Below are 12,587 nucleotides of genomic sequence, written 5' to 3'. Positions count from 1 at the left end.
GCTTACGCTGAAACTGCCGAAACCGGCCAATCATCATGATATATCGGATTGCCGATGCGTCACTGTGTAACTGGTTGCCTTGTTTGCTGAAGATATGCAGTTTGCAAACCCCTCATCTCACCCTCACCTTTCCCACTTGCTTTTGATGTCTCTAGAAAGTTGGCACTACGAACTCATTTACGCAGCATGGAAGGCGAACGACTTCTTGAAAAACTATGGCGCGAGCCTACAGAAGAGAGCTTAAAGTGCTTGCAGTGTCAGAAGTCGTTCAAAGGGAGCCCTCTTATTCGTACATTCCGCATTGAGCAGGCAGGCTCCCGTCGCCAAGGTTCAAGCGCCGTTGTGTCTACATCCCTAGGCGATAAACGAGCTCTACAAAGACAAGCGGACTCCAGAAAGACTCAGCTCAGTCATATCAGTCTGCAACTCCAAGTACTTCAAACGCGTATGGACCGCCATGGAGTTCATCAGAAGTGAGCGTGTCAGAATGATGATCAGCAACTACACTTACCTCCCCGACCTCGACGACCCTGCATTCCTGGGTCAGGTCTTCAAGGCCTGGAAGGACGAGGTTCACCAACATGAAAAGGTGCATGATCTCGAAAGAAAGGTCCAGATGGGCAAGAACCAAGTCCCATGGAGTCTCGGTACACTGAGACAGGCAAAGTTACTGAAGAGGATGAACTTTGCCATGGCAACTGCTCTGCTTTGCAAGAGAGGGTGCAGAGACCGAATGGACTTCCTCCATGCATTGAGAAGAATAGTTCGTGTAAGGTCCTTCAAACCAAACAGTTTTGATTTTAAGACGGAGTACTATCGAATTGCGTGGGAATGCCTCAAGGTGGGAGACTGCTCTCCGCTGTTGATTACACCTTTTATGGGAGCTATCGAAAGACGAGGTCCATACCACTGGTCTGAGTTTGGCTATAGTGACGTTTTCACTTGGCAGTTGGGACAGGAAGTGAGTCCGCCAACACTGGGCAAATACACAACTTTGGATGATTCGGAGCAACGTGTTACTCTTCATGTGGAACAAATTGGAGCAGTTTCGATAGTAGGCAGACCAGAGAAAGGTTCGATGATACAAGCCTTCTCGTCTGCTGCGAAGCTAGCTTTTTTGGAGATTGATGGACCAGATGTCAAAGACTTTATTACAGCCCTGGGAAGAACTCATACAGGGAGTGCATCAACCACCATGGAAATCCTGGAAGAGAAGAATGAAGTGAATCGTCTACAGGGAGTTCTGAACAGGCTCTACAACAGCCCAGAAGTTCCCACCTGGCCATTGGATGGTAAGGATAACATCAAATGGCTCGCAGACGTGCTATCATTCTCCAAGCTCAGACCTGGCGATGATCAAACTGTGCTGGGAGACAATGCAGCCAGATTCGGGACCATCCACTGCAGACCGTATGATTACACCGTTGGTATCACTTGTATCGGTTGTGGTAGGATGTTCGCACATAAGGTCGGGAGTTTCGTCTTGCCAACGGAGCTACGGAACGCGAAAGCATATCGTATTCCTGGCCTCAAGTATTTATGCTCCGAGAAGGACGGTTTAGGAATCTTGATTCAGGGGGATAAGATTGTTGGAAGAATGATATGGGCCACGCCCGCTTGTTCATGTAGGAAGACAGAAGTGGTAACCCTGAGGATGCCAGAGTTTTTCTTACCCAGCGCGTTTTCAATCAACTAGCCATATGAATGGTAAGTCAACCGGGAAATTGGGCAGATGGCGTAAGAAAAGGTGTTCTGGAATTAGTATGAGACGTATAAATTTATGAATAGGTTCAGTATTCCTATGGTACATAGTCTATGATTTAGATTAAGATGCCATAAACACATCATAAACGTCTACTCAAGTAAACCTGAGTTCTATCAGTTAAGATAAGAGCTTGAATCAGCACAGAGAACTTAAATCCCGAATGTTATTACTTGTCAATCCAGATTCATCACTTGATTCAAAACTACTATACTACAAAATTTTATACATGATGCTTATAGAATATTTCGGCACTATGAAGGAGCTTATAACGAGGCATCAAAGCCTTTTAAGTTTCTCAGGGGTCTGACGCAGGTCATAGCAATCACTCAGTTCTGCTGAAATAAGCTCCCAGCCACAAGCCTCAGAACCTAGACTATCATATGATGATGTTTAGATTGAGGATGCTCCTAATTTCAAAGATGCTTAGGGCCATTTCAGCGGTTTCATGTAAGTCCGCCAACTTGAACTTTATGTCGGCGCAACCAAGTTGAAACGTAATGCTAGCTGAGATAAAAACACCTAGATCGAGTATTTGAGAAATCTTTCCAGCTCCGGTCTCCAGTCTCGCACAGGATCATCAACGCCCAGACCAATGCCGTGTTTTCCGTCAGGTAGTACAACTACCTGAGCCTTTCGGCCATGCTTAGCCATCGCATTTGCATAGAGATATGTGTTTTGAACCGGGACGAGTTCGTCATTAGAAGTATGGAAGAGGAACGTCAGCGGGGTCTTGTCCGAAACCCGGTTCTGCACTGATAGGCTTTCGATCTGTTTGCGGGTTGGGTTGCTTCCTAGCAAGTTATATCGTGAGTTCTCGTGGGTGTAGTCGTCCTCCATGGTGATAACCGGGTAGCTCAAAATACCAAAGTCGAGCTTTGCCTTCGGATTCGTGAGTGTTGTTCCTGCGAGATGGCCGCCGGCTGAGAAGCCCATGACACCCAATTTCTTGGTTCCAGGGCTTTGCTTTCGAATGAGCTCGATAGCAGCCAGGGCTTCGTCCATAGGTGTCGGATACAGTGGCGGAGTTTTGATACTGGCCGTTGTATAGTTAAGAACCCATGCGTCGATGCCAAGGGTGCTGAGGTACTCTGCCGGACCAAATCCTTCGTAGCTGATAGACATCACACTATAGCCACCACCCGGGCATACCAGGACACCAACACCAGTTGAGTTGGCGGCCAGAAAGGCTGTGAGTTGCTTGGGGTCTAGCCTAAGTTCAGAATTAGCACCAACGGCCAAGGTATAGACTTGGGAGTTGAACTGACTTCATTGTGATACTTGGGGAATCAATCTGGTCTGACATGGTAAAAGATCCTTTCAAAGGGTTCACCGGCCATATAAATATGTAAGTTCAATTTACCCGGATCAGCAGATTCCACGAGCCTTAAACCCAGATGCCGTGGATGAATTCTGGAGACACCGGCGGGGAAGCTTAAAACGTTACTTCGGACTGTGTTGACCCGATGGCATGGGTGGCAAGCTCGTCTTTTCTGGGCATCAATGCCGAGGCCTCAGGGAATCTGGGGTAGAGTCCACCAATAAGAATAGTCACTCGGCGGGAAAAGGATGATCTCCCGGATGAATTACATGGCTATAAATCACCACCAAGTCATACACCCTTCATCTATGACACCTATTCTATGCATATGGCCATCCCTAAGTAATGGAGAGGCATCAGGGAGTAAGAAGACAAAAGCCTCTAATACAGGATGCTAATAACTCAATAAAGTATCCCGTAAGCTTAGGCTCAATTGCCTAAATATTTTCATCGCTTAAGGTTAAGGTCCCGAGTCTTATTGCCTCTTCTAGACAAGGTTCTTAAGAGAAGAAAAGAGTATATAGATTTAAGAAGGATACATAAATCTTACATATTAGAACGGCTTTGCCGCTGTAACGATTCATCACCTGACAAAGCTTTCGTGGAGCGGGGACTTGCATTTAGCCGAACAGACCTCGAGCATTAGTCGCTCGGATAGCGTTCGCCTTTTGAGGATCCGGGAATACCTCTTCAACATCCTTATCGAAAGCAGCAGCATACTTGGCGGCTGATGACATGGGCGTGAAGACAGTGTCAGATCCCCACATGATTCTGGTGTGATCGACCCATCGAAGCAGTGCAGGGATGGCGAAATTGACAGGCCAAGGTCCGGCAAGGTCAAAGTAGAAGCTCTTGGAGAGAGTCTGCTTCATGGAATCCTCCGTTAAGTTGAGACCAGGGTAGAGAGCGCTGTAGGTGACAATGCGGTCCAGGGTTGGGATCAGGCCACCACCGGCATGGGACATAATCCACTTGAGGTTGGGGAATTTGGTCGGTATTGACGTGTAGAAAAGGTCGGCAAAGGTGCGCGCTGTCTCGAAAGGGAAGTCCAAGGTAGGAGCAGCGAATTGTCGCACGGCGACTGGGCGGTTGAGAGCCTGCCACTGTTGCTGCGAAATGGAGGGAGCAGTCTTGTGAATGTCGAACCGCATCTTATTGAACTGAGTGCATGGGGTGGTAGGGTGCTCAAAGATAGTGACGTTGAGCTCATTGAGCGCGTCGTAAATGGGCTCAAGATCACGGTCACCGAGGTACAGCCCGTAGTAGTTGGACATCATGACGATCCCATCAGGTTTAGGGTTGAGTTGCTTGAAGACATAGTCAATCTCTTTCAAGGAAGCCTGAATGTCAGGCAGCGGAAGTGAGGCGAAAAAGCCAAACTGCTTGGGGTATTTGGCCTTGACCTGAGATCCATACTGGTTGACTCGGCGGGCCAACTTGATGGCTTTCTTCGTAGCATCCTTGGAAGGAACATTGAGGTAGACCCCAGGACTCGAGATAGACAAAATAGACTTCTCGATATTGTTTTCCTTCATGAATTGCAGATGAGACTCGGCATCCCATTCCTAGTGATGTAAGTCTATGTCTTTCTCATGAACTGGTTATCGGTGCAGCACTCACGGGAGTAAAGGGCATGCCATCTGGGCCAGGAACATGCCCGGCCTCTTTCAAGGCCTTTGCATAGAAATCTGGAACAAAATGAGCATGAACATCGATCTTGGCTGACTTTTGGGGTGATGGTGTACTGCGGCAAGCAGTGACTGCGAGAGAGAAACTAAAGAGTGACAAGAATTTCATACTGAAAAAATCAAGATAAAAATGAGTATCAAAAGGAGTGTAAAAGAGAGTGCTGCCAGGAAACGAGATAAACCGTTAGCCCTGGGATTGTTACTTTTATTTATGCATGTTCAACAATCTCGGGAGCCGAGAAAAGTTTTGAACGTCTATTTTGAGTACAAAAAGTCTTAGGTCAAGTAAAAATAAGTTAGTATCAATTTAGTAGACCAGAAATTGGATATTTCTGGCACCCTGTGTCAACGTCAGCAGTTTTATTGGCTTTGGAGAGTACCTATGGATCGAGTGGGAAAGTTGGAAATTGGTATCGGCATCAGGGACGTGACAGAATCCAACGTTGCAACCCGACGATTGTCGGGCAAGGTTTCTGAATATTTCCAGTCTGTTTTATTGGTTAGATTTCAAGATCATAAGCACTAATGTTCCCTCAATGCGACTCTTGGACTGTGCCCCCAAATTACAGTGGGTTTCAGAGGATTTTCGGATTGTTTGTTTCTTATCTTAGCGGTCATTCCTTATCTAAACGACAAACCCCCCAGCGGCCGAACAACACGCTAATGAGCTTTTACCCTGACCCTGTCAACGGCCTAATCCAAGGGACCTGTCCAAAGCTCAATGAATCTGCCTTGATTAGTTCAGAGCCAAAGAGTGTTGTATTCATTCGATGTATCATCAAGGTCAGCCTGTGCAAATGCTAACAGATTTTTACTTGAGAGGAAGAGTATTATCAAGTCTCCTGGTAAGCTAGTCGACTGTTACGCGCTGCCGCAGTTTCACCATACGCGCTTGGTCCCAGAAGAATCGTCCTCGGCTCCATGGCTCATAGGCTGTATCGCGGGAGGGATAATACTCCAGGCTGAAGTGTTCCAGATTAGACACTAACCTACCACAAGTGTCTGAAATATAATTCGTGCCATCTCTGCAGAACCACATAAAGCTCTTGACAACGAACTGGCGAAGTTCATCATCAGTATACTTTTCTGCGACGGTGAGGCAAACGTAACCCTACAGACAGAGCAGAGCAATGTAACGCAGCTCCTCATCTCGAGTCCTCGTATGGAACCTGGCTATGTGTGCAAGTTCAGAGCCTTGAGGTTCTGAATCTTGGCGTAATTCCTCAAGCTCGAGTTGTCGATCAACACGCCGTATGAGGTTTTCGTAGCATTGGAATATGAAGCAGAAGATGGACAGGCAGGCGCCGTTGAAGCTGTTGTGAATAAAGTATCCCTCTGAGAAGGAATCTTTGTTATAGGTTGGCAAGAGCATAGCTTGATGTAGCTTTGTCTCATGCAATAGGCTTTTGTCGTAGACAAGATGGTGTCGCTTGCATTCGAAGCCAAGGGATGCTTCCCGTAACCGCCTTAATTCGCCGTCAGTAAGGTCCACCGTTTGGTAAGGCTCGAACCTCGACACGCCGGCCCGTCGATATATAAATTCCCTAGCACAGTCGTCTTGGATCTTGTTCCAAGCGTGTACTGAGTACCTTGAGATGAATCGGTCGATTTCATTGTTAAGGCTGGTCATTTCGCAGAGTAGCTTCAAATTGCACCAATCCCCATAGAAGTCTGCTTTGCATACTTTATGTTTCGCTTTTGCGGGATCTAAGAACGCCAAGTTTCGCAGAGCTAGGCGTAAGCGACAAACGCGAACGTCATATCCGAATATCTTTTCGATTGGAAGTCTTCGGTCAAAGGCCCGTACGGCTGCTTCCGAAACACGTTGACGGTATTTCTGGAGTAGATGCAAGGCTCTGGGGTAAGAGAAGGCGAACGCCCTTATACTGAAAGGACACTCCAAGCATTCCATGACCATGAGAAGTATTTCGGTTGGAAGACTACACAGAGGCGATGTCAAGTTCATGTTGATGGGTGAATATGACAAGCGGAACTGCATGTTGAAAGTGGGAGAAAAAGCGAGAGTGAAGGGCACAAGGCACCATGGGGGTATTTATATACTTGTTATTCTGACAAGGTTTGAGATGCAAACGCTATTTTACCTTTGCCGCCTCTTGAACTCAATAAATGTAGCGTTTAGTCACAATTGAAAGAATAAGATTTGCCCACATTGAACTATGCTAGAGAGAAAGATAATGCTTGTCTTGAAATGCAGAAACATCTATGGGGATGACTGCGGCCTGTAAGGTTAAGCTTCAGGCTGCGAACACAGATGATGAACGATAACACGATAAAATCCAGAAACATAATATGGGGTATGTCTAAATATCGGGAAAGAGAATTAAGAACATGATCGGATAGAGTCAGGCAAAATCGGCTTTATCCTTTGCCTTGCCGACAATCTCTTGGTTCATACCTGATCAGGCCATTCCAAGACTCCCCTTACCCGTCGTCCATGTGCGTTGGGCTTATTAAAACACGTCGGGAGTCGGGTAAGGGGTTGTCAAGTATAGACGAGCATTAGATTGTATAAGAACTGCAACATGTTTATACAAATGAGGTGAAGATAGCCTTCCGTGCCGTTGCGGATCGACGGATGGACGGGACGGAAGTTAGATGCGTTGCATGGCTGAGAGCCACGAAACGCCAACAGGGTCCCTTAGTGTGAATCATTTCCCAAGAGGTCAAAACTCAAAACTGCGATTTGCTAATGGTAATGTCTTCGAATCTCCTATCACTCCAGGTCAATTGTTTCATCTCGGGACTTGTATAAGTGAAACCAATCAGTATCAGACACAACATCTGTTAAACTGCATAATGGATAACGTATCATTATCTACGACTGGAAAGATATGATAAGTTTCCTATCTGCGACCTGAGTTCACTAAAAAGGACCGAAGATCGGGGTCGTATGCACGGTCTCGGGATTTATGTAATAAGGCGTATCACCCAATGCCCTTTTCCAACCATCACGTCAGGCCCCATTGGGCAACCCACCGAAGTCGCTCCAGCGATTGGCCCTAGCACTTCCGCAGTGGGTACGGAACGTTATCACCAAATTTTCACCTTCTCTCGCTCTGCAATTGATTAGTTAGACTCGTTGGATCAGTGAATTTTCCATGCTTCCGTCCGCGGGGTAATATCTGGGGAACCCCGGATGCTCACTCATCACAGCCTGCATAATTGGTTTATCTTCATCTCCTGGCTCGGCAGATGCGCTCCCGATGCCCGGGACCAGTTTCTCAATACTGGGTCTGGGGGCGAGCGAGAGTGGGCTGAGTATGGAGCATGAGTCAAAGTTTTACGTATAAAGACGTGTCCGGCTGCTGTTCTTTTTATTTTGCGGATCCCTGCTTCAAGCAACACATCATCATGAATAGTTATAACATCAATTCGACTGTTGAGGAGGGCAATGACTTGGCCCTTACTCCCTCGCAGTTGAATAAGCCCGACAATGAAGCTTCGTTGCATCACGATGCTGTTTTTGGTGAGATTTCGGATGAGGGTCCTGACTACAGGAGCGTAAGCAGATTTTGCGACGGAAAATGGCATGATTCACAGAATTGACGAGTTCTTCCAGGTCGGACTCATCGGTACCGCTGGGTTGATGATGAAAACACAAATCGGTCTCGGCGTCCTCTCGATTCCAGCGACATTCAACGCGCTTGGCATGATACCCGGCATTATCTGCCTGCTGGCTGTTGCGGTTATAACAACTTGGTCCAATTGGATCGTTGGTGTCTTCAAACTGCGACATCGCCATGTTTACGCCATCGACGATGCTGGAGAAATGATGTTTGGAGTCGTAGGCAAGGAGTTCTTTGGCTTCGCCATGTGGATCTGTAAGTTGCGATGTCCATCATGAATAGCGAAATGCTGATTTGGTACACAGACTGGGTCTTTGTATCCGGCGCTGGCATGCTCAGTCTTTCCATTGGCCTCAACGCTGTATCTAGCCATGGAGCCTGTACAGCTGTCTTCGTCGCTGTTGCAGCTGTCCTAGGCTTTGGTCTCTCAAGCATCAGAACCCTTTCTCGCATGAGCTGGCTAGCGTGGATAGGTGTCATCAGCATCATGATCTCTGGTGAGTTCCACATCGAACATTGAGATTCATACCTAATGTCTACAGTGATCATGGTCACCATCGCGACAGGTGTCCAAGAGCGACCAGCAGCAGCCCCCCAAGACGGCGTCTGGGTCTCAGACTACAAGCTCTTCAACAAACCCTCCTTTGTCCAAGCAGCTTCAGCAATTTGCTCCCTTATCTCGGCATATGGCGGCACTCCAGGCTTCTTCGCTATTGTTGCTGAGATGCGACGACCCGAACAATACACGAGAGCTCTGACCATCTGTCAGGCCATCGTGACCGTGACCTACCTTACGATTGGTTGCCTGATGTACTACTTCTGTGGATCTTATGTATCCTCACCTGCCCTTGGCTCGGCTGGTGATACCATCAAGAAGGCCAGTTACGGTGTCGCTATTCCAGGATTGATCGTGTCGATTACTCTTGTCACTCATGTATGAATCGTATCCCTCATTACTTCTACGTCGCTAACGAGATACAGCTTCCCAGCAAGTACATGTTTGTTCGACTCTTGAGAAACACAAAGCATCTGGCTTCCAACTCCGCGGTTCATTGGAGCACTTGGCTAGGTTGCACATTCATCGTGTCAATCATTGCCTACATCATCGCCAGTGCTATACCCATCTTCTACAGCCTTATCTCCTTGATTGGAGCGCTCGTCGGTACTCTCCTGTGTTTCCAGACCATGGGCTTCATGTGGTTTTACGACAACTGGGAGAAGCGCGCTATTTCGCCTAGGTGGCTATCCGCTTGTGGATGGAGTTTGTTTGTTATTGCTTCTGGCACCTTATTGATGGTCGCTGGTACTTATGGATCAATTGTCGATATCATCGACGCATACAAAGCAGCTGGAGGTTCAGGGGCTTGGTCGTGTGCTGATAATTCCAACTCTTCCTGATGCGGATGTTGGAGTTGAACAGCTTTTCTAATATGATGACTCTTCAGAGCATATTCATGCTACTTGCTCGTATCCCTGTGAAATGGTTCATGGTCTCTTCCCTTCTACCAACCCCTCGACGTGATGTAATGTAACGATTCTCACGCCTTATGCAATCCCAGGGCTGAAGCCTCTCTTAACCTCCTGACCTTATCAGGATGCAAACAGGAACGATGGCCAGCAAACATCTTGTGTAGCCTAGTCACGTGGTGCTTATGTGACCATCACACCTCAATCTTTGTGTTCTGGCCGCGTCAACTTATCTCAATCAACGACCATGGTCAAACACTTGCTTGACCATCGTTGAGCATCATGTGGACATCGAAGTCCAAAGAGATCGCTGAAGATAATATGGCGATCATCACACGATTAGCTAGCTCCATCGCAGGCTGAAACCCCGTCGGTGAAGATGCCCAACGACGGGCTTAAGCAGCAACAGCATTTCCCCAAGGTTTAGGCATCAAATTTCAAGCACCGGCAGCTAAGAGCAGCACCAATATCTCTGCTTCACCTTGCGAAACCAAACACGCCATGAAGTTGCCTGTTTGGCTTTGCCGAATGATTGTTGGGATAGTTAATAATAATATATTTATTCCAGATCTTGTCTATTACATATATATACGTTAGGCGCTACCTCATCATAGACAGCTGCTCTACGTGACCCTGGATTCGAACGTTTTTGTCATCCCACAAGCCAGTTCCTTCACCATACGACTCTGAGATTGTAATGTACTTGTCGCGCTGCTCTTCTAAGGTCGGAAGTAACTCACCATCGCGCACCCACTTCTCAAACGTGAAGCGGGCATTTCGAGATGGTAGATCCAAGAAGAACTTGTTGAAGTACTTCAAGCCGGTTCGTGGGCTGACGCTAACATCAGAAGCCCGGCTCTTAGGGCCAACTGGCAGCATTTCATGCCGGCCATTCGGGTGCCAGACAGAGGCAAAAGCTATCTTCGACACGCCATCTGGAGTAGGTTCCATACACCACGAAATAAGGACTTCTCCAGTCTCGAGATAAAACCAAAGGGCATAATAACCTTTGCCAATATGGAAGTTACCCCATTGCCTTTCGAACAAGGCATATGACTGTTCAGTGTCGATCTCCATTTCCTTTCCATCAATAACAAGCTTGCCTGTTAGACGGGTTGTAGGGTTGGCCTGGGAGGTTTGTCAGTCATTAACTGGCGTCAGATACTTGACTTGCTACTGACCCAGTACCAAGACCATCCGGCCAGTGAGGTAGAGCCATCAGGGTCCGGTCCCCGATTGACAAGCTGTATACCACCGCCACCGCCGTAGTAGAAGTTACCACCGGTAGGCTGTAGAGTGACGTCCAGCTTTATACCAACAAAATCAAGATCGAGATGGGTATTGGTCCATTGATCACCGTCCTCGGGACTAGTGATGTTCTGTGTGGCGCTCTTTAGCTCCAGGCGGTTGGGGTTTCCCGAGCCAGGATGAAGAATGGAGGCTCCTCGTGAGGTAAGATCCTGAAGGTGATTAAGGGAAATAAATGTTCCAAGAAGTTGGGATCCTCGCAAGCCTGCGTTGCTCGTCAGGTGGTATTTATTCCCACATTTGGTGGTGATCCAGTAGAGCATAAAGACACAGTGGGGATTTAGTATCAAAGCCTTACGGTGGAAGTAGGGTTCGCTAACTTGTTCACATTGTTGGTGTCTTCCGTCACGTATGCCAAGGTCTTTCGAGCGTCGTATCTATTCACAAGTGTCTATTTGGTGGTCAGTTGATCGGAATGTAGGTCGCAGAGCAAAGCCAGCTAGTTAGGAGGACCAGCCCCATCGTTATCTATCGTGGTAGGGTCATACTCCGGAGGAGCCCAAGACATGGGGGTCGTCGGCATGTTTTCCAAGGCGAATCAAGTGACGCGGAGTGCTTGAAGGAGTCGTTTCGATGTAATTCCTAATGTCGTAGTCGTAGTGGACTGATGCAGGTGTGTCCCATGGTAGTTAACGTTGTATTTATGCCCCTTACAAGCGCCGACTTAGGTAGTAGGACTTCGGGTTATCGGGCTGTCGACGGACTCGTCTAGCATTCCGTGACCGTCTTGGCTGAAACGTAAGTATTGGATCCATATGTCTAGGTCCAGTTTGTGACTCTACTTAATGCACTGAATTGGAAGAATTTGGCGTGCCTGTAGATCACATCAACCTATCCCTTAAGAGACCACAAGGCACCAGGCAGGTAATTTCAGTGAAGCTAGCTCTAGTATTAATTAGCTGCTAATTAATATGCTACTGATACCAGCCTTAAGGTAGCTGTTTAGTAAGGCTAAAAGTATCGATCTATAGAGTGCATTATCTAAGATACCTAGGATTATATGAGATTTACTACTAATAAAGGGTATCTTTAATATTAGCACTCTGATTGGGCGGGTACTTTGCTGGTGTCTTACAGGCTGCAGGGGCTAGAAATGTACTATTGTGCTGTACAAAGGCTACTACTGAGGATCTAAGAGGTTAAAAAGAGGTTATTCCCACCTTTTAAGATATCCTGATTTGTCGCTGGGGGTCTTAAGATAGGTACAGTCCGCAGGGGTTACAAATGTCCTATTCCGCACTTTAGCTTTGTACCGTGCCCCACAGCGGAAGAGGTTCTATTACCTCTGATTAGCTGAATTTCCTACTAAGCAGTCACGCCCATATTGATAACAGTAGTATACCCATAATATTTCCACAGTAGCAAAGTACCGGTCAGGACATTTGTAACCCCTGAGGACTGTATCTCTTAACGTACTGTACTTACTACTCAGCTATAAGTCCCTCTAATTAGAG

General features: G+C 47.2%; 6 protein-coding genes across 6 annotated transcripts; 2 read left to right on the top strand and 4 right to left on the bottom strand.

The window, feature by feature from the left end:
• Positions 1 to 457: 457 nt before the first annotated feature.
• FSUBG_3436 (uncharacterized protein) lies at positions 458 to 1,696 on the top strand (the record flags this gene model as incomplete). The annotated part of the gene is made up of 1 exon (XM_036681316.1): positions 458 to 1,696. The coding sequence occupies one exon, from the start codon at positions 458 to 460 to the stop codon at positions 1,694 to 1,696; it is 1,239 nt and encodes a 412-aa protein (XP_036541087.1).
• Positions 1,697 to 2,284: 588 nt separating this feature from the next.
• FSUBG_3435 (endo-1 4-beta-xylanase B) lies at positions 2,285 to 3,068 on the bottom strand (the record flags this gene model as incomplete). Its single annotated transcript, XM_036681315.1, has 2 exons — positions 2,285 to 2,975; positions 3,031 to 3,068. 2 exons carry the CDS (start codon positions 3,066 to 3,068, stop codon positions 2,285 to 2,287), a joined length of 729 nt encoding a protein of 242 aa, XP_036541086.1.
• A 635-nt stretch (positions 3,069 to 3,703) lies between these two features.
• On the bottom strand, positions 3,704 to 4,880 carry FSUBG_3434 (2-amino-3-carboxymuconate-6-semialdehyde decarboxylase; the record flags this gene model as incomplete). Its single annotated transcript, XM_036681314.1, has 2 exons — positions 3,704 to 4,648; positions 4,704 to 4,880. 2 exons carry the CDS (start codon positions 4,878 to 4,880, stop codon positions 3,704 to 3,706), a joined length of 1,122 nt encoding a protein of 373 aa, XP_036541085.1.
• A 1,002-nt stretch (positions 4,881 to 5,882) lies between these two features.
• Positions 5,883 to 6,770, bottom strand: FSUBG_3433 (uncharacterized protein; the record flags this gene model as incomplete). The annotated part of the gene is made up of 1 exon (XM_036681313.1): positions 5,883 to 6,770. One exon carries the CDS (start codon positions 6,768 to 6,770, stop codon positions 5,883 to 5,885), a length of 888 nt encoding a protein of 295 aa, XP_036541084.1.
• Positions 6,771 to 8,143: 1,373 nt separating this feature from the next.
• Positions 8,144 to 9,756, top strand: FSUBG_3432 (neutral amino acid permease; the record flags this gene model as incomplete). The annotated part of the gene is made up of 5 exons (XM_036681312.1): positions 8,144 to 8,293; positions 8,352 to 8,613; positions 8,664 to 8,855; positions 8,901 to 9,292; positions 9,340 to 9,756. The coding sequence occupies 5 exons, from the start codon at positions 8,144 to 8,146 to the stop codon at positions 9,754 to 9,756; spliced, it is 1,413 nt and encodes a 470-aa protein (XP_036541083.1).
• A 669-nt stretch (positions 9,757 to 10,425) lies between these two features.
• Positions 10,426 to 11,656, bottom strand: FSUBG_3431 (hydroxyneurosporene synthase; the record flags this gene model as incomplete). The annotated part of the gene is made up of 4 exons (XM_036681311.1): positions 10,426 to 10,953; positions 11,007 to 11,285; positions 11,432 to 11,510; positions 11,622 to 11,656. 4 exons carry the CDS (start codon positions 11,654 to 11,656, stop codon positions 10,426 to 10,428), a joined length of 921 nt encoding a protein of 306 aa, XP_036541082.1.
• Positions 11,657 to 12,587: the final 931 nt, after the last annotated feature.

Source organism: Fusarium subglutinans (genome assembly GCF_013396075.1).
Source record: "Fusarium subglutinans strain NRRL 66333 chromosome Unknown NRRL66333_c0000029, whole genome shotgun sequence".
Lineage (NCBI taxonomy): Eukaryota > Fungi > Ascomycota > Sordariomycetes > Hypocreales > Nectriaceae > Fusarium > Fusarium subglutinans.
Note: the sequence above shows the minus strand (reverse complement) of the source record. Positions and strands in the feature narration are given on the sequence as shown.